The sequence below is a fragment of the Cardiocondyla obscurior genome, linkage group LG02 (assembly GCF_019399895.1).
Source record: "Cardiocondyla obscurior isolate alpha-2009 linkage group LG02, Cobs3.1, whole genome shotgun sequence".
NCBI classification, from domain to species: Eukaryota; Metazoa; Arthropoda; class Insecta; order Hymenoptera; family Formicidae; genus Cardiocondyla; species Cardiocondyla obscurior.
Window position 1 is genome coordinate 936,504 of NC_091865.1, and position 19,478 is coordinate 955,981.

At 36.9% G+C, this 19,478-nt stretch overlaps 3 protein-coding genes across 4 annotated transcripts; 1 reads left to right on the forward strand and 2 right to left on the reverse strand.

Annotated features, from left to right (window-relative positions):
- Positions 1–189: 189 nt before the first annotated feature.
- Positions 190–4,186, reverse strand: Eco (Establishment of cohesion). The gene is made up of 6 exons (XM_070674455.1): positions 3,995–4,186; positions 1,790–3,588; positions 1,402–1,624; positions 1,149–1,322; positions 787–992; positions 190–713 (listed from the first exon to the last, which is right to left on the reverse strand). Exons 2-6 carry the CDS (start codon positions 3,559–3,561, stop codon positions 590–592), a joined length of 2,499 nt encoding a protein of 832 aa, XP_070530556.1. The 5' UTR covers positions 3,562–3,588; positions 3,995–4,186; the 3' UTR covers positions 190–589.
- Positions 4,187–4,303: 117 nt separating this feature from the next.
- On the forward strand, positions 4,304–8,695 carry Tace (ADAM 17-like protease Tace). 2 transcript variants are annotated; one of them, XM_070674458.1, is made up of 15 exons: positions 4,304–4,563; positions 4,648–4,819; positions 4,910–5,048; positions 5,136–5,236; positions 5,301–5,422; positions 5,602–5,752; positions 5,842–6,044; positions 6,122–6,316; positions 6,426–6,564; positions 6,683–6,837; positions 7,068–7,148; positions 7,233–7,456; positions 7,614–7,852; positions 7,931–8,046; positions 8,114–8,695. In XM_070674458.1, the coding sequence occupies exons 2-15, from the start codon at positions 4,762–4,764 to the stop codon at positions 8,420–8,422; spliced, it is 2,232 nt and encodes a 743-aa protein (XP_070530559.1). In that variant the 5' UTR covers positions 4,304–4,563; positions 4,648–4,761; the 3' UTR covers positions 8,423–8,695. The 2 variants fall into 2 exon arrangements, with proteins under 2 accessions (XP_070530559.1, XP_070530560.1); XM_070674459.1 differs by having other exon boundaries at positions 4,668–4,819.
- Positions 8,696–11,608: 2,913 nt separating this feature from the next.
- Positions 11,609–19,152, reverse strand: LOC139111761 (uncharacterized). The gene has a single exon (XM_070672260.1). It carries the CDS (start codon positions 16,119–16,121, stop codon positions 15,498–15,500), a length of 624 nt encoding a protein of 207 aa, XP_070528361.1. The 5' UTR covers positions 16,122–19,152; the 3' UTR covers positions 11,609–15,497.
- Positions 19,153–19,478: the final 326 nt, after the last annotated feature.

The window sequence follows — 19,478 nt, forward strand, 5'->3', positions numbered from 1 at the left end:
TTCATTAATATTTATTAATATATATTATATTATTATAATTAAATTAATTTTTCATTAGTTTTGCTTGGATTAATTTTTTTACTCAACACAAACCATTATAAATATATAACACATTTTGTTTTACAATAATCTGCTGTTAAATATATTGGTCATGAGTCCGACAATACAGAAGTGAGCAAAATAAATATATAATCAGAATTACAATGTGTTTATTTTGAAAACAGTATTAATAACTTTACTGTTATAAATAAAATATTTTAATTTAATTTTGTACATTAATATTTAATTCTATCTTAGATTTATATCCTTGGTTACATTTAATTTAAAAGAAAGATCTTGTTAGACTTAAATCTGTACAGTGAAACGTAACAATTTAAACTAAAAAGAGTATTAAATTACTGTTACAATTAATTTATAAAAGTAAAGAAACCCATCAACTTTTGTTATATGTATTGAACTTCTAATAAAAGTTTCAGAAAAATATGTAACTATAAAATACGATAAAATAAGATATATAATGTTAATATTTTGCTAAGTAAAAATAAGTCAAAATACTAAAAAATGATTATTGGAGTGTAATATTGTGAATTTAGTTGTATACCTTGAAATTTTTTGTCTTTGTATATTTTTCAGCAAAAATCTTACCACTTGGAGTCGGTACTGAAAACGCTATATCGTCTAATGACATTACATAACCGTAAAAAAAATTGGCTCTGAAAAATAAAAATAAAATAGTCTAAATAATGCACGTTTTTTAAAAATAGTTTATGTATTTTAACAATTTACCTTAAGGTATCAACGAGTTTAGTAGCTATACCCTGTCTGCGATGGCTCATCGCGGTCCAGACGACATTTACACCGCACTTTGTAGGCGTATTCTCGACAGTACAACAATTAAGGTCGATTAATTCGGGAATCATACGGAACGCTTTTTCAAGATGTTCCGCCACTAACACTCCGAGAACGTTTTTCTCACGTACATACAAGTAAATCTACAAGATTTATTTTTTCTTTATCAAACTGTTACTTTAATTTATTATTTCATTATTTTTTTATTTATTATTTATTTTATTTATTATATTAATTAAATTTTATTATACAATTATACAAGACGGACAATATGCACGTAAGAAAGCTTTTATACTCACCTTTTTAGTTTGATAATCGGAAATATTCATATCTGACAATCCCAAATCTCTATCTACAACAGCCAAAATCTCCAGCACTTTTTTCCAGTGTTGTTTGGAATCACGCGGTTCGATTAAAATTATTTTGCTAGATGTAAAAGGATCCTCTAATATAATACGCTCGTTCTTCCATCCCTAAAATCATCATGTAATAAAAATATTTAAATAATTACAATAACATGCTATTAATTTTGTAGATATTAAACCAGTGCACCTGAAATTTTAGAATTCGTATACTATTGTGATAATTCAAGTGAGCATTTTCATCTTCAGCATTACCCACTTCATACACAACGTTACATTCCAAACATTGAATAGCGCCGAAACGTTTCTGACCAGCATCTAACACATATTGATCATCTGCACCACCACCTTTCGTGGATAACTGCCACTTCATATTTTTCGATGTTTTTTTAGAGTTAACATTACTTGTCTCTCTAAAAAAAAAAAAACAAAAAACAAATTAAAGTATAGATTTTATATTAAGATAGATTTAAAGTAAAATTTTCCGTAAAAACACGATTAAAAAAAAGCAAGCAGATATAATTTAGTGTAAGTTAAAATTTTCTAAATAAAATCGGATTTGTAATTAAAAAACATACTCAAAAATATTATCAGATACAGAATATCCTTTTCTGAACAAAGGAAAATAACTTTTTTCGCCATCCTTGTTGCCAATTTCTTTTTCGGCATCATTATTGTTATTCGTGCTGTCGAGTGAAAGATTTTCAAAATTATTCAAAGGAGTAATGTCTTTAATATTCATTGTCGAAGTCATGTTAGTAAGTTCAGTAGCTGGAGACATAATCGTGTCTTTCGGTAACATCGTCGTCGATGCTAACGGAGAAAATGCGTTTGCAATCTGAGTCAGCGGTGCCATTGTATCGTATTCGTCATTTTCCCAGTCATCTTTCAAAGTTTTCAAAAGATCTGCAACTTTATCTTGCTCCAACATAGCTTCGATCTCTGGCTCGTCGACGGTCAGATCGGTGGTATCCAGAGTGTCTTCTACAACTTTCGAGTATTGCTTATGTGCATTCGCGGATGGGGTATGCTTCAGATTTTCTTTCAACGCAATTTTACCATCCGTGACTTTCAATTTAATATTTTTATTTACCGTCACGGTGGCGGGACGATTTAATCTAATGGTTTTATTGGTTTTAAAGAATCGCTTAGTTTCGTCGACCATCGGTGTAAGGGGTCTCTCCACAATTGCATTTGCTTCCATCGGCTGAGCTTCTTCTACAGATAAATTTTTATCTAAGACAGCAGTTTTTTGCTGCTCTTCCTTTTTTACGATCTCCACATTTACCTTAGGTTTTGGCTTTTTAATGTTATGGTACACGCCAGCATTTATTTTACCAAATCTCTGCTTTTTTGCCATTAATGAACGTCTGCCATTATTATATGATGGCAAACTTTGCCTCCTTTTAATGTTGCTGTGCAACGGTAAACTTTGTCGTCTTTTAATGTCGCTGTTCCTCAAATCGTCGAAAGGTCGCTCAAACTTTATACTGCCGCTGTAAAACGTCTTCGTGCTTAATGAAAAATCGTTCAGGCTGTTACGCTCGTTTTTCTTCTCTTGAAATAACGATGCTCTTGCTTTCGACACAAAACCATCATCCCCTTTGAATAATTTCGTTGGTCGTGTTGCTACGTGATCGCGCGCACATCTTTTCAACACGTTTTCTTTCTGCTCGGGTGAGAAACTCTCGTTTGTTTCGACCGCGCTGAAAGATTTTCGTCTGTGCACCTTCGGCAGTGGAACAGTTTTACTGATAGAATTTAGCGGCGTTATCTGTTTGATCACGGGAGATCTTATCTTTCGAGGTGTGTCTGTGATATTTTCATTTTGTATCTCTGTCGCAAAATTCCGCGGAGGCGTTTCCGGTACTATTTCGTCATTGTTTTCCGTTCTCATTTTCGTCAAACGTTGCGGTGTTGATGGATCTATTAATTTATCCGGCGTGGATGGCAATGATTTTGGGGAGTTACTCTTCACAAATTTACACCTTGGTGAGTATCTGGCAGCTCTGGTGACTTTTTTAAGTGATCTAAAAGGAGACATACAGTCCTCAGAAGTGAATCTTAAACGATCCCAGGATGTGTTGACAGCAGACTTTTCAGGTGTAGCAAATGGAGAGACAAATTCTCTGCCTGGGGAACTAAGATAGCTGGCACTTGAACTCTGATCTGAGAGAGCCAGAGGTGACATAGGTCCCAAATCTGATTCATCTTCCAAGGACTTGTCCTCTCTAACTTGCTTTGAATCATGAGAGATACTTTTCTTATCAGACTTGTCACTGGATGATGCAAAAAGGCACTTCTGTGCACGTCGCGGTGTGCAAAGTAGCTTCCCTTGACAACTGTCCATTATCAAACAATTCTTTAACGTTGCAATCTAAACAAAAATAATTTAATATGGCTTGGGCCAACGTGAATTAATTTAATCGATTGATTAATTTTCAGAGTTGCAATTAATGTTTTATAAAATTAATATATTTTTTACATCATTATTATGTTCGGCAGCTGCAACCTTGAAAGTTAATCGACCGATTAAATTAATTTACGCTGATAAAATCGCGTCTGTAAGCGTTAAAATGTCAAAAGGCCAAGTTGAATCAATGATATTAACAATAGATCGAGATTATTGAATTCTAATTTAAAAATATAAATAATTGAAATATTTTAAGAATTAACATTAAACATGTATTACTGTTATTTACAAGATTAACGTAATAAGACGCATAAATAACGAGAAAAAAAATTAATCTATGAGTATCAAACCGTTCGCAAGCAAGACTAACCTAGATCTGAGCCGGTAAATTTGGATAAGCGATTTCGTAGACCACGTCGAGGATCGTCGACGATAGATAAAGAGAGGTTCAAGATACAAATCTTCCGCACTGATATCTTCCAGAATAACTGCAAATCAACGTACTTTTCACACAGATCTTTCCAACATCTGAATGCTCACCCACTAAGAGAAGCGCGGGAAAACAACTGAGAAACTTGCGTGATGCTTTGCCCACTTCGCTGTAACAATTGCGCAATGCGTTATCGCGCATCACATTTGTGCACTTGCTTCCACACAGGACAGTAAAGCTTTCGACCAATCGCGTTACATGATTTGGTCGTCTTTCTCTATCTATGAGTTCAACTACTAACAGCTGCAAATGGCTACAAAGGAACAAGTCTAGGAGTAACATAACCTTAATTCAGGCGTATACATGACGATCATGTTATCTATAAATAAAATAATTTGAACATTAGGAGTATACAATATCACAAAAAGAGGAGTTTGTGCTGAATATTATATATTAATGAATGCACAGTAAACAAGGAATGAGGGGAAAAAAAAGTGAACATGACGAACGTAATTAGTAAAATAATGTCTAATTTGTTATCTGACTCTGCGTTTTTCACGTACGTTATTACATTATAATTCGTTTTTTTTAAGACACATTGTGTTTGAAGTAGTTACAGAATTGTGTTACGGCGTCGCGGATTATTTTAAACAGTGAGATCGTAAAAAAATAAGAATAAATTTACTCACATCTACTACTTCCCACCAATGGAGAAACAAAACACTCTATTTATCTACTGTGCCTTTCTTGTTCTTCAGAGTACTTGTAAGTTGAAATCTTAATTTAGACTGTCATTTTTTAACTTGGCTGATTTGCTATTAGCATAATAAAAATTCACAAAATATTGTTTGACAGATGGACTTAACAGGAATTTAAACTATTATGAAACAATTCACAGTACTCACTTTCAACATAGGATCATTAAAAGAGGCATTCATCATAGTTATCATCCATATAATAAAATAAGTGAATTAGAGTTCTATTCACATGGACGGTAAGATATGTGGTTACTTAAATTATAAAAGAAAATTGTAAAAATGTGTTAATAATTATTTCTTTGTTTTTTTTTTTTTTTTTCCAGCCATTTTCGATTAATTTTAACACCTAGAAGAGAAGTCATACATTCTAACTTTAAGGCTTATGAAGTTAATGCAGATGGAAAGGAGAAAACTGTACATTTAGGTAATATTGAATTCAACAAAATAGAAAAATTCAGATTATTATATTTTGTACTGTTGTTTTGTAGATCATGATAATTTTTATCACGGCCGAGTATTTGGAGAAGTTGAGTCTCATGCTCAAATGCACATTGATAATGGTATTGTGACAGGTAGTGTAACAATTGCAAATGAGACCTTTCATATTGAAGTAAGTGTACTCACAAAATATATATAATAATAACAAATGTGTATTGTTTTACTTGAGATATTTTGTTGTATTCTTATCAGACCTGTAAAAATAAAAACTATTTTTTACATATCCTTATTATTTATTATTCTATTATGTATTCATTAATTATTATAAAATAATTGTAATTTGTATTTTAGCCATCTTGGAGGCATCTTTCTCATTTAGATAATCAAACAATGATTATTTATAAATCCTCTGATGTTAAACTCAGTTGGGAACATTACCAAAATGGAGAAGGTCATACACATGGAACACCCAAGACCTGTGGTTATGTCAAGGAAGATTTAAGTATGATTTTAATATAAAAACAATTTTTTACAATTTTTTATGCTTTATGATAATGTCTGAAACATAATAATGTTTACTTTTTACTACAGATTACACATTAAGCGATGATTCCGAAGAGATCTATGCAGATATGGACAGTAGTAATAGTAGTAATAATAGCAGAGTAAAAAGGCAAACTGAAACTTATGAATATACCCCAACAAAAACGAGGTGTCCGTTACTATTGGTCGCTGATTATCGATTTTATCAGGAAATGGGCGCTAGCAATACAAAAAATACAATTAATTATTTGGTATATAAATATAAATTCACAATCACTTAATTGTAGATATACTGATCTGTAATTGTAATAATAATATTAATTTGCAGATAAGTTTAATCGATAGAGTGCATAAAATTTACAACGACACTTTGTGGCAAGAACATCAAGAGGAAGACGGTTTCAAGGGCATGGGTTTTGTTATCAAAAAGATTGTCGTTCACAGTGAGCCGACACGCGTGAGAGGCGGTGAAACACATTATAACATGGTTCGCGAAAAATGGGACGTTCGTACATTGCTTGAGGTAACTATACACAATTTATAAATAATCGCAACTTATTTAAATTTAATCCTATTAACTTTGTTAAAAATAATTGAGATTGTTATATCGTTTTTCGATTGCATTAATGTAGGTATTCAGTCGGGAATATAGCCATAAGGATTTCTGCTTAGCTCATTTATTTACTGATCTTAAATTTGAGGGTGGTATTCTCGGATTGGCCTATGTAGGCTCTCCTCGTAGAAATTCGGTAGGCGGTATCTGTACACCAGGTATACACTAAATGATTGTTTTGCATACTATCTTGCACATGTTACTTTAAAATTATACAATAAAATATATTTGCGTAAATATAGGATTTCTTATAATTCAGTTTGCATTCTCTTACAGAGTATTTTAAAAATGGATATACATTGTATCTGAACTCAGGACTAAGCTCCAGCAGAAATCATTATGGACAGAGAGTAATTACACGAGAAGCCGATTTGGTTACGGCACACGAATTTGGTCACAATTGGGGGTCCGAGCATGATCCAGATATTTCAGTAAGTTACGATTCGGGAATTGCTATAATACTGCGAGCTATTCTAATATTAAAATTTAATTATATTACTAAGTAATAAATATTATAAAGAAAATAATTAAAAGTAACATAAAAAAAAACATTAGCTCGTTTCTACAAGTAATATTATTACGCAAATATTTTAATTAATTAATTAATTTTTTATTCTAATTTTTAAAACTAGAAGAATTTAATTTTCTATCATTATTACAGGAATGCAGTCCGAGTGCAAGCCAAGGTGGATCTTATTTAATGTATACTTATAGCGTTAGTGGCTACGATGTAAATAATAAGGTAAAAAACGCGTTTCATGCTATAATTTTGACTGTTAATCGTATGAGTTTATGTACAAGTTCTTAAAGTTTGTTTTTCTTGTAGAGATTTTCTCCGTGCAGTTTGCGATCTATTAGGAAAGTTCTACAAGCGAAATCTGGACGCTGTTTTTCAGAGCCGGAGGAATCGTTTTGTGGTAATTTAAGAGTGGAGGGCGACGAAGAATGTGATGCAGGTCTTTTAGGAACAGAAGACAATGATTCATGTTGTGATAAAAATTGCAAGCTTCGAAAAATTATAAACAGTTCTCAGCAAGCAGCAGTTTGCAGGTAAACCGCTTTTGAAATTTATATATACATTTCTTTTTTAATATTTTTACAATTAAAATAGATTTACAATTTACAATTAAAATAGATTAAAACAGAAAATAAATTTACAAATAAAATATTAATATGAGCTTGATTACACTTGGTTTATTTTCGACAGCGATAAAAATTCTCCTTGCTGTCAGAACTGTATATACATGCCTGCGGGCGTAAAATGCCGCGACGCGCAATACGCCACTTGTGAACAAGAATCACGTTGCACCGGAGCGTCTAGCGAATGCCCAAGATCTCCGCCTATGAAGGACGGTACCGCTTGTCTCGAACGCGGTCAATGTCGTCTAGGCAAATGCGTACCGTACTGCGAGACTCAAAATTTGCAAAGCTGCATGTGCGATACTAGTACGTATTTTATTTTAAACTTTATATATCGCACAAGTGTAAACGGAAATTAAGACTATTGTATTTTATTAATTTTAGTTGCCGACGCGTGTAAAAGATGCTGTAGAATGAGCCTGAACGAAACGTGCTTTCCGATAGACCCGCAAGATATTTTACCCGACGGAACACCATGCATTCAAGGATTTTGCAACAAAGTGAGATATACGAACAATAATAAAAATTAAGACAACGTATGCCAATATTACATGGATATTTTTTTAGGGTGTATGTGAGAAAACGATTCAAGACGTGGTGGAACGATTCTGGGATATTATCGAAGACATCAATATCAATAAAGTAATGCGTTTTCTGAAAGATAACATAGTCGGGGCTGTGATAATTACTACAGCCATTGTATGGATACCAGCGAGTTGTGTAATTAGTTACATTGATCATCGACGTGTTAAAGACAGTGAAAAGAAGTGGCGGTGGAAAAATACAGACGAGCTCATTCACCCGGACGAGCCGAGACAAGTTATTTACGTTGGCGGTCAACGACAAAGAATGCAGCATGTCGTGCATCAATCGTGAATTTAAAATTTACGTAACATATCTTTATTTCGATATCTAGTCAAATTTATGTATACAGTTATATACCTCTTTAAAACGATAAAATATTGTAAATAGCTTTTATTTCTACGTTATAAGTAAATTATGTAAGATTTTGAACAAATTTTATAGTTGAGTGAACATTATAATTAATTAATACATTCATATAACCCAAAAAAGTTATACTATAATTATTTAGGAATCAGATGTACAAAATTTTCCACTAAAATAATTAAAAAACATAAAAAATGTAAACTAACTCTGCAGAAAAACTGATACCCTGGGGTATTATAATTGAGTAATCCATGGGTCGACGTGTTATCGGTTCAGAAAACCCGATTATAAATTACGAAAAAAAAAAATGCCACTTACCCAACAGCGGAGTTGTCGAGATACTGGTGACTGTAACATAAAAAAAATATTAATGTAGACAGGCTGATATTTAAATCAATGTTAGGGTAAAGCTTTATTTTTTACAGATTTTCTAAAAAAGAAAAAAATTTATATTTACCTATAAGTTGCTCCGCTGGTGCAGGATGCCCTTCCTGAGCCTGCTCCTCCTCTCAGATGGGACGTGTCGAGTCATCCTTCCGCGCCGCGCACTGGTCACTCGCGAACCCCGACCGTGAATTTACTATCGCGAATTTTACCGAACATTGTCGCGCGTTATTTTATGGTACGCCTGAAAAAAGAAAATCCTGAAAATAAAAACAAGTTATTGGCTTACCAATCTGCATACAGCGGAGTTGTGGAATTCTGCCGGTGGCTGAAACAAAAAAAGAAATATATTATTGTAGACATGCTGGTATTTAAATCAATGTAAAGGTAAAGTTTTATTTTTTACAGATTTTCTAAAAAAGAAAAAAATTTATATTTACCTATAAGTTGCTCCGCCGATGCAGGATGCCCGTCCCAGGCCTGCTCTTCCTCTCAGATGGGACGTGACGAGCCATCCTTCCGCGCACAGGAAACTCGCGAACGCAATTCCGTAAAAAAAAAATCGTAAAAAACGCCCGAAAATTAGCGGCACACGCGAAACGACCGACGAACTGGCTGCGGTTCGTATTATCATTAATCGGCGTTCGGTACTTTAATGTCTTACTAAACGATGCGCAGCAGCGGAGATCCTCTTGATCTGTAACAGAGGAATGACAAAATTATATCATAGATTCGGAATGTAATTCGGAATATAATTCGGAAGAAAAGCTTAGTACTTACCCCTGGGTTGCTCCGCTGGTGCAGGATACCCTTCCTGGGCCTCCTCCTCCTCTCAGGTAGCACGTGTCGAGTCTTCCTTCCGCGCACTGGACACTCCCGAGATAGTCCACGGACATCCCGACCGTCAAATCCTCGAACTCGACATGAGAAACGACGTAAAGCGAAGGCTGAGATCACGTACAGATGCCTCGACATCTTCGTTTCGAACTCTCCGCGTGACCGCGTGTTCTCTCGTACGCAGTAGGAACACGAGGCACGTAGTCCGTTGCGAGCTTCTAGATCAGACGATCGATGGAGCGCTGTGATTGGTCGGCACGCTAGGGACTTTACGCAACGACCAATCACAGCGCTTCATAAATCGCCTGATTGCGAGCTCGAAACAGACTACGAAAATCATTTTACTACACATAAACAAATATGCCGGTCACAAGGTGAGCACCGGTTTTCGCGACGGATATCGAGGTATCTACGTGTTGTTCTCTCGCGGTTTATCGTCGCGTACCTACGTCTCGTCTTGCTCTAAGGGCCCTACGAACCTAAGTGTCGTGCACGGGACGTTCGCCGTTGTCCATTCACCGACACTCGACCGGTCTCCTACGTCGCGGCCGAGACTTCCGTCCCGTTCCGAGCGAGTATTGAGGCATCCGCGTGATGTTCTCTCGCGGTATATCGTCGCGTACGTGCGTCTCGTCTTGCTCCAAGGGCCCTACGAACCGAAGTGTCGTGCACGGGACATTCGCCGTTGTCCATCCACCGACACTCGACCGGTCTCCTTTGTCGCGTCCGAGACTTCCGTCCCGTTCCGAGTGTGGGACTTTTGAGGAACTCCAGGAAGACGTTTCACATCGCGGCCCCGTCTCGTTCGCCGCTTGCCGGAAGTTCGTGACGTTCATTCCGCCGACGAGGATCAATCGAAGGATCAAGGTGATTCCGGAACCTCGCTACGTCGAAGCCAGCTTCTCGTGTCAAGATCGAGAACGACTCGAGTGAGGACCCCGATAAAGGTAAGCAAAGCCACGAATATCGAGAACATACATTTATAACGAATAATCGTTCGTCGCGCTTCTTAATTTTTATCGTAAAAATGGGTATAGGCGCGGGGTGCGCGGGGAGTAACGGGGGACGGTACGAGCTAGCTGTGCTAGCGTTGGAGTGTGCGTCCGGTCACCCGAGACCAAAACACGCTCACGGCAACATGTAGATAATACGCCCTCAACAATATATTGAACAGAACTGAGTAATAATTGTAATTTTTGTGTTCCAGATAATATCCTGCCATTGACGATGGACCAACCAGACATCTCGCAGACATCCTGAGAGGAGGAGGAGGCCCAGGAAGGGTATCCTGCAGCAGCGGAGCAACCCCAGGGTAAGAATTAATTTTTTTTTGGAATAAAATGTTTTAGATATTTAATAACATTTTTTAACTTTTTTATTTAATTAAATTTAATATTCCCAACATAATTTTTTTATTTTTCTGTTACAGATCGGTGAGAAATAGTGCCGCACGCCGAATTTTTATTATACGAACCGTATGGTTTGTCGGTCGCTTCGGGTGTGCCGATAGTTATCGGACGCTTTTTGTTAAGATTATTTTTATCCGGGAGTGTCGAAAAAAAAAAACGCGCGACAGTGTTAATTAATTTACGCGATAGTAATTAATACGGTCGCGTTCGCGAGTTACTTGTGCGCGGAAGGACGGCTTGTCTCCCATCTGAGAGGAGGAGCAGGCCCAGGACGGGCATCCTGCATCGGCGGAGCAACTCTTAGGTAGGCATAAATTAAAAAAAAATCTTTATTAAATAAAAACTTATTTTTTTTTTTTATAATTATATTAACTAATTTACATGTCTCTACATTAATATTTCTTTTTATGTTACAGTCACCGGCAGTTCTTCAACTCCGCTGAAGCTCATGCAGATCAGTAAGTCGCATGACTTTTTTTTATCCGTACTCTGTAATCGGCTCTCTTAAATAACATCGCACACCTGGCGCGCGCATGGTTTCGTCCAGTTCTGTTAAATTGTTCATCGCACACATTATTCTTGGCTGTTGTATTAATTCATTTAATACGCCATGTATTAAAAGTCGCTTTGTATAATACGATTCGTACGGGACAGAAAGCGTGAATAAGGGCGAAGTGGTTACGCTCCTCTAAGGCGGACGAAAGAGTAGGGATGCAGGGTCGTTCGTCTGTTGGCCTGATTACAGGTCAAAGTTCTAGTTTGATCGCGCGCCGGTTTGAGAGAACTCGCTCGTCGCTATGACGGCGTGACGTAACTATAGCGTCATCGTCGGGATGGAACGGAAGGTCGGCGAACTTGCAGCTTTAACTAGCATATAGGTCCATTCCGCCACCGTTCATGCCCATTCCAACGCAAGTGACGCAAGCGACCGCGACCGCGACCGCGACCGGTTCACCAGCTGACTGGCTTAGTATCACTTGTACGAACGGAGTGAATGGGAGAATCCGCTATCCGCGCTTCTCTCACGGTCTCATCACTGTTCGTAATATCCTCGGTTTGACTTAAGCTCGACGTCCTTGGCGTGACGTCGATAGAAATTTATATGCATTCATTCGTACGCGTTGGTATCGATTGCGACGATTTAAATCTCACATACTTTAACGCTATCAACCATTTATTAAAGATGATCGAAATAATTACATTTAAACAATCGATCGTAAATAGCTAAAATTGCCTACTCAAGCGTAGATGCTGATCTGCAAATTTCGCTTAAACGCAATACGAAGGGTATAGAATTGGGGATTAATTTACATACAATATCGGCATTCCATATTGATAACTGTTTTAATTCCTTTTCGGATAACTCGGTAGCTCGTCGGAAACGATCGCCGTTGTATCGGTAACACTTTGCGCGATTCACAGTAGAATGGAGAACGGTGGCGGGTTATCGCGACGCGCGATTTGACGCACGTACGAGCAAGGGGAGAGGGCGAGATCCAATCTTGGGATTGACCGCGACAAAGGGTCGAAGGCTACAGGATTAAACCCCGACCGAGTTCGTTCCGCATTGCGCGGCAATGTTACCGTGGCTCGGGCCACAACGATACGCGACCACAGGGGCACAGGAACTAGGGCGCGTTGTCGTTGTCAGTGGCCTTCTCAATGACGTAAATGACGTCACTACGCCGATGGGAAAACTGGGCCAAAGACATTGCACGTAGGTAAAAGGAAGCGAACAGTCCAACGTAAAGATAGATAGATACACGCCGCGTGGTAGCTACGTTTTCCGATCTACATGATTACGACGTAAACGGATTAATAGTCTCCTCAATAGTTTCCTTAATAGTTTCCCCGCCCCGCAAGATCGCCAAAACATACTCGCTTTTTATTTTTGAAAGATAGCACAATATCTCGATGACTCTCAAATTATATCTATATAAATTTTTCATTATTAGCAAAATACTTTTTGGCTTCACGCATCGGTATTCAGATAAATAAATAAAATACATTTACAACGAGATTTACATCGATATTATAAGATTTTAACTGTGGAAATTTTACATATACATATGAAAGAAAAAAAAAAAAGGGGGGGAGAGAGTAAAAAATTGTCATAGGAGAAGAGTAGACATTTAAATACAAGTTGCAATAAATTCTAAAAAATAGACTCTTTACTTCTTATCAATTTGTAACAACGCAGATATAGCTGGAACAATTGACGTAAAGACGTATGTACGTATGTGCGTTGTGTAACGTTTAACGTTAGGGAATATAATTATTTTTGTAAATGACAAAGAAAGAATAGACACCGCGAGACGCAAACGAGTCGAGAGCGAGGAAAGGTAGCGCGCGCGGATCACTGAATGAACTGTGACATTTCATGGAGGTGAACCGTACCTAGATCCACTTTATCGAAGCCTCGTGAATGGAACTCCTGCATATTCTGACGTCACGCAGGGGTGCAAGCTCCTGCAACTAGGTCAGTTGCTTCAGCAGCTTCTGTCATGGCCATGGATAAAAACATATATCGTAACCGCAGCGCACATCCGTTATACTTTTGTACTTTTTCCCTCTTACGCAAAAGGCGTTCGTTGTCCAGTGTGTGTAGACACGTGCAACAGTCGAATATGAATTGAATAACTGAACAGATACGAATAAGCGCATTCCTACGCATGTGTATAATCTGTACACGCGCTCGACGCTATTAACATTGACGCTTTAACACGGAGCGCAAAAAGCGTGCGCCTAATTTTATCTTTAGTTTGCCACGGTAGTCTTCAAGGTATCGTATTGCAGTCACCGATATTTTAAGTGGATGAAGAAATAATGATAAAAGTATCAATTAAATTTATTAGCATTGCTAAAAAAAAAAATTAACTTGTGGACGGCAACGGCATTGCAATTAAAAAACACATTATTTTTTTAATTTGATATCGATGATGTGAATTAAAGAATAAGAGAGAACGAAAGTAATGTCGCGTATATCGTATTTGTGCAATTAATTAAAGCAGCCGAGCTTTAACAAACTTTGATAAAGCCTCTTATGCGTTTCATGTCTTTGTATTACGTAACGTAAGGATTATCTTTCATGTTCTCTATAAGATTCATTACGGCATGATCTTACGTACACGCACCGGCTATAATCGTCTTTCTTTGCAGCGTTTGTTCGCCATTCATGTAAAAAATGTGAAAACAGAGGTATTAGGACTCGCGTTAATGTACGTTTATCTTTTATAAACATTAGGCTCTTTTTTTTATATCTTTTTACAAAAAAATTAATTGTTACGCTACATTACAATAAAGTTAGAAGGAAGGAAAAAGTAATTTTAGAATAAGAAACGTTTATTTAAAACATAAATGTGACGACATAGACAAAACAATACAAAACATTCAGTTCTACACAATGGATTCATATCTTTTTTTTTTCTTTTTTTTTTCTTTTTTCTCTTACTACGACACTTTCACACATACTTTTACAATTAGAGAATATTGATTAGATTAGAGAAGAATATCTAATTGAGGTGAGTCGCATTTTTAAAGGTGCGCATAATAGATCGTGGCAAGTATTTTAATTTTAAACACACGACGGCAAAGTTTTGAATTAAAAAAAGTGCAACGGTATTAGAAATTGCTACGCAGACAATCTTAAATACATTACAGTTCACTTTATTCTCTAGATATCTGAATTAAAAATTGACAAATCAAAATATCGGTTGTGTATAGATATGCATATACGTTATGTAATATCTCGTAAGTCGAAAACATATAATATGTATAAATAACTTGCACATTTCAAGTATCGAGGATAATCTGCAGTCAATACGATCATTACATTTATTTAATTTAACGCGATTGATCTGATTATAATTCTTTTTTTCATTTTAATTTATCGTTACTCGTCTCGATGAGGCACAAGCACCCTCGTTGCGTTCAGTCGGCCTTACGCTTGACTTTTACTACTTAAAAAATCCGTCAAAGAATTAAGTTGCGCCGATAGCGACCGATGACGAGTCACTGAGAAATGCATATAAATCGCAGTTAGAATAATTGACGAGGAAAAAGGAGAGAGAGATCTCGAATAAATTCGGAAGGCGCGCAATTCTCTGTCGGGCTCCTAATTTTGTTAAGACAAATTCAATGACGAGACATGACGCGATATACTATCACAAATACGTTCGCTGTATTTTAGGCTCAACGCGCATTATATGCCTATCGGTTAAATGTCTTGAGAGATATTTTTGGTCCTGCGCTGCATTCGAAATCCATGATATTTTTCTCGATTGCAGAATTCGTCAATTGTTTACGTTCGTACGTAAATTTTTTTTTTTATCGACCGGATCGGACTGCGGTGTGAACAAAGAAAGATATGTCATTTAATTCTGAAAAGTGGCATTTCGAGGAATTCTTTGAGTAGGCAGGCCGGATGGTCCTCGGACGTATACGCAGGGTATCGGGCTGCGTAAGATCCTCTTCGAGCAGTTCTTCACGTACTTCCTCTCCTTGTTACTCAGATCCCACTTAGACGTTGTGACCTTTAGGTTCTGAAAGACCCGCCTGAGAGTCTCCGTGGTGGAGATTCTCTTGAGAGAATCGCTGTCGCTGCTGCTGTGCGCGTCCGAAGGCGTGGAGGAGTACGATAAGGGTGAGGCACCTCCGCTGGTGAAACTGACGTCCTCGGGAGAGAAGCTCCAACTCCGCTCCAATGATCTCTGCACGTTCGTGTTAAGTCGTTCCTGCGATCGCGTCGGTCGTCCTCGTAGTCCCTCTGGGTAACGGTGGATCTTCAGAAATAATCTGCTGTCTTGTCGCGATAGGTATTCTTCGTTTTCCATACTACCGCCGCTGCTGCAGCCGCTGTCGGTGCTCATTTCATCGTCCCCGATTTCACCCGCGGTTATTCTACCTCGACGACAATATTGGTGGTGGTGGTGATGATGATACCGCGAGTGATGCTGCCGGTGATCGTTCTGTTTCTTCACTTCCGACGACTCTTCCATGTTATTCGATATTTTGATATATTCTGATATATCCAAAGTCGCACTAAGTCACGCTTTTACACCAAGCGATGAGAAGTAGTCGAAGAAACGAGGGTGGATCTTGAGGTGAATACTATTTCGGCTTTTTAATTCGCCGATCAGATTTTTCGTTCAGACGTATTGACTTCAGCTGCTGTCGAGCGTGCTTTCCACGCGTTGATCCAGATGTAGGAATAGGGACCTCGACGTAGGTTGATCAAAAAGTCTCGAATTTTACTCTCGCGTGAGAGATAAATGGGAAACGAAAAGAGATGTTTTCTCTTTTGTTTAAATCAATCGATCGATAATTCGATCATTTCTCTCCTCGTCAAGACGATTACGTCTTGCACACGAGATTAAACTGAACTGATGCGCTTGAAACTCGATCTTTTATACCCTCGCAGGTAAACGCGGGTGCACGCGCATGCCCCGTCCACGTGAAAATCCGTGTTCCGGGAGTAAGAGATTTCACAGAATTGAAAGCTGCGATGTACCACAGCGCTAATGGAAACGCGCAACTGCGCCATAATAATAGCGTTTTCTTTAAAAAGTCTAGGTTTTATTTAAAAAGAAAAGAAATAAAAAATAAGAAAACGGTGACAAGTACGTAACTTGCATGTTAATTTTTTGCGATAGTCCCAAATATTTATGTATAATGGAAGAAACGAACGTATTTTATATCAATCAAGTCGCATCTGTATCTATAATATTTTGTTTGTTTTAAACTGCACGAAACTGGAAATAATCGTAGCGTAGAATATTTTCTCAATTACACGTGCATATTGTACGTCATATGATCGCGATTATTTAATTTCACATTTCTCACAAGTTTACTGTCACTATTTTGCATATACATACACATATATATGTGCATTGTACTGGACAACGACGTCTACAAACATTCAGATAATGAATACCAATATTGTTATCAACGTCTTACATAATTGCGCATAAAGCGCAATTGCAAAAACTCGTTTAATTACGCAACTATGGATAACAATGTCAATGACAAATGCATAAAGAAGCTTTGTGGCTTACAGTACTAAAAGCTTAATTGTCACGTACTTTCTTTCTCAGCACGCAAAAGAATGTTTAGGTGTTCAAACCAAAATTTAACGTTAGATTATTAAATTATTTTAAAGTTTTATTAAAGAAAAAAAAAAAAGTTATTTAAAATTGTATTATTTAATTTCAATTGCTTTACATACATACATATATTGTACTAAATTTATCTTTAAATATTATATTATTTATGATAATTAATTTTAAACTAACGTCCTCACCTCATACTCGTATAAATGTTTTTTTTTTTTTTTTTTACTATTTTTACTTTTATGAGGTAATACATTCTGTCATAATTACTTGGCTTCATTGTGTAATAATTTTGCCACTATGATTTATTTTTCAAAGATAAAAAAAAATGTATAAAAAAAGGTATCCGCCACACACGAACGTAATCTCGAACGATTTGTTGATATGTAACAATTTTAAATTGTTACGTAGCGTTGATTGTCGACGATATCTGAAATTCAAAATAATTAAAACTTAAGGAGTTGTCACGTTAGGGGTTTAAAGTAATTAGGAAATTATAATACACGTTTATGTATTCACCGTATAAAAGATGATGTTTGCTAATCAACGAATAATTCATCTTGCCGATGTTACGTTTCTTACGTCAATGTAATAACGCGATAACGTAATGTAGATTTGTTATCTTCTTGTGTCAAAGTTACTCGTAATCAAAAGCAATGATGTAACATTACATAAATAGCGCTTACGTTCTGCAAATAGCGTATATTAACTATATGTATATGGATTAATGAAAACAGTAGGTACGTAACGAAACGTATACATAGAATCGTATTTATAATGTACATATAATTTTTCATATTAGAAGACTGATTAGCTTGTGCAATAATTATTAATAAATATCGTTCATTAAACTTTGACGCAATATAGGTAATAAATCCTTTTACTGTTTTGACTGATGTAAAAGAGATTACTTACGAAACACCATTCACGCATACGTACGTACGACATACGATATGAAGGCATAAATTTGATTTGATTTTTTTTTTTCAATGTGTTATTTAATACATTGATGTTTATTATAGTTTTTTAAATATTGAATAAGATCTTAATTCTCCCTGTTACTTGGTCGTTGCGTTTTATACAAGTTGCGTGAATTTATGCGCTTGGCGGTAACAAGATTTCTGCGAACCAGCTCTGATATCATCATAATTTAACGAATGAGGTTCAAAGATCCTCGTAACTAAATGACTCATTAGCGCACGCGGCTACAGGTATTACGTACGATTAATATTAATAGTTAATCAGCAATGGATCTTCGATCGCTTCTGTCACTTTCGTATAGCGTTTAGTCCGATTGTTCGAAAAGTCCGTTTCTAAAAATATACGGAAAATAATGTACGCATATATTATTTTATGAATGATATCGTGTGACGTTAGGACAGCAATTTTGACTCGTGTAATTAAAACTATTTAAGTTTTAAATATCGTACTTTATCCAAGATTTACGAAAGTAATATTTGAGTTGTTTCGGCATAAGAAATATATTTAATCTGCGCGATCTAATCACTAGCTGCAAAATCGGATTAGCTAGATAAATTTCCACTCTGAAAATATTGCAAAAGATATTCAACTAACGTGAATTTCGCTCTCGTTCCGGTAAAATAAAAACTTTCTCTTACACAGTAGACAAGTGAGTAAACAAATCATAAGGATGGAATTGTACCTAATTAAAATAGAAGAGACTCACACAGTTGCTTTTAAGCGGCTTTATTGATTCTGGATCAAATAGAATGCGAGTTGCGGAGCGTTACTCGAACGTGGATGAAAGAGGGAACGAGGAGAGTAAACCGCGGACGGAGAGGTCCGCGGTGAACTTTAAAAAAAAAAAAAATTAGATTTCGTGAGCGTTGATCGGTCAATTTGTAGAGTGTGTCCGTGATTGGTGGTCCTTAATCTCTGATGGCTGCGGGTTCTTGTGCGTTTAAACGATTAGGCCTGCGTAGCTTTTGTACGCGTAGGGTAGTGCCGGGTATGCAGAGTACGCGCTGTAGGTCGGTAGGCTGTACGCGCTGTAGGCCAGCGGTGCGGAAACAATAGGAGCGCTGTAGGATGTCACAAGCGGAGCGCCGATGATCGCGCCGGGTGCGGGTGCTGGTCCGGGTGCCGGTCCCGGTCCCGGTGCTGGTGCAGCGGCAGCGAGTGCCATAAAGGCGAACAAACACAACTGCAACAATATTATTAGTTGTTACGAGATTAATTGCATGCATGCACTCGGTTCTTTCAACGCGTCTCGACCGCACTTCGGCA

Coding starts and splice junctions, on each gene's coding strand:
- Eco (XM_070674455.1), bottom strand. CDS start 3,561: ATGGACAGTTGTCAAGGGAAGCTACTTTGCACACCGCGACGTGCACAG. Junction 993..1,148: donor CCGATTATCAAACTAAAAAG/GTGAGTATAAAA, acceptor TAAATCTTGTAG/ATTTACTTGTATGTACGTGA. Junction 714..786: donor AAACTCGTTGATACCTTAAG/GTAAATTGTTAA, acceptor TTTATTTTTCAG/AGCCAATTTTTTTTACGGTT.
- Tace (XM_070674458.1), top strand. CDS start 4,762: ATGGAGAAACAAAACACTCTATTTATCTACTGTGCCTTTCTTGTTCTT. Junction 6,838..7,067: donor AGCATGATCCAGATATTTCA/GTAAGTTACGAT, acceptor TCATTATTACAG/GAATGCAGTCCGAGTGCAAG. Junction 8,047..8,113: donor TTCAAGGATTTTGCAACAAA/GTGAGATATACG, acceptor ATATTTTTTTAG/GGTGTATGTGAGAAAACGAT.
- LOC139111761 (XM_070672260.1), bottom strand. CDS start 16,121: ATGGAAGAGTCGTCGGAAGTGAAGAAACAGAACGATCACCGGCAGCAT.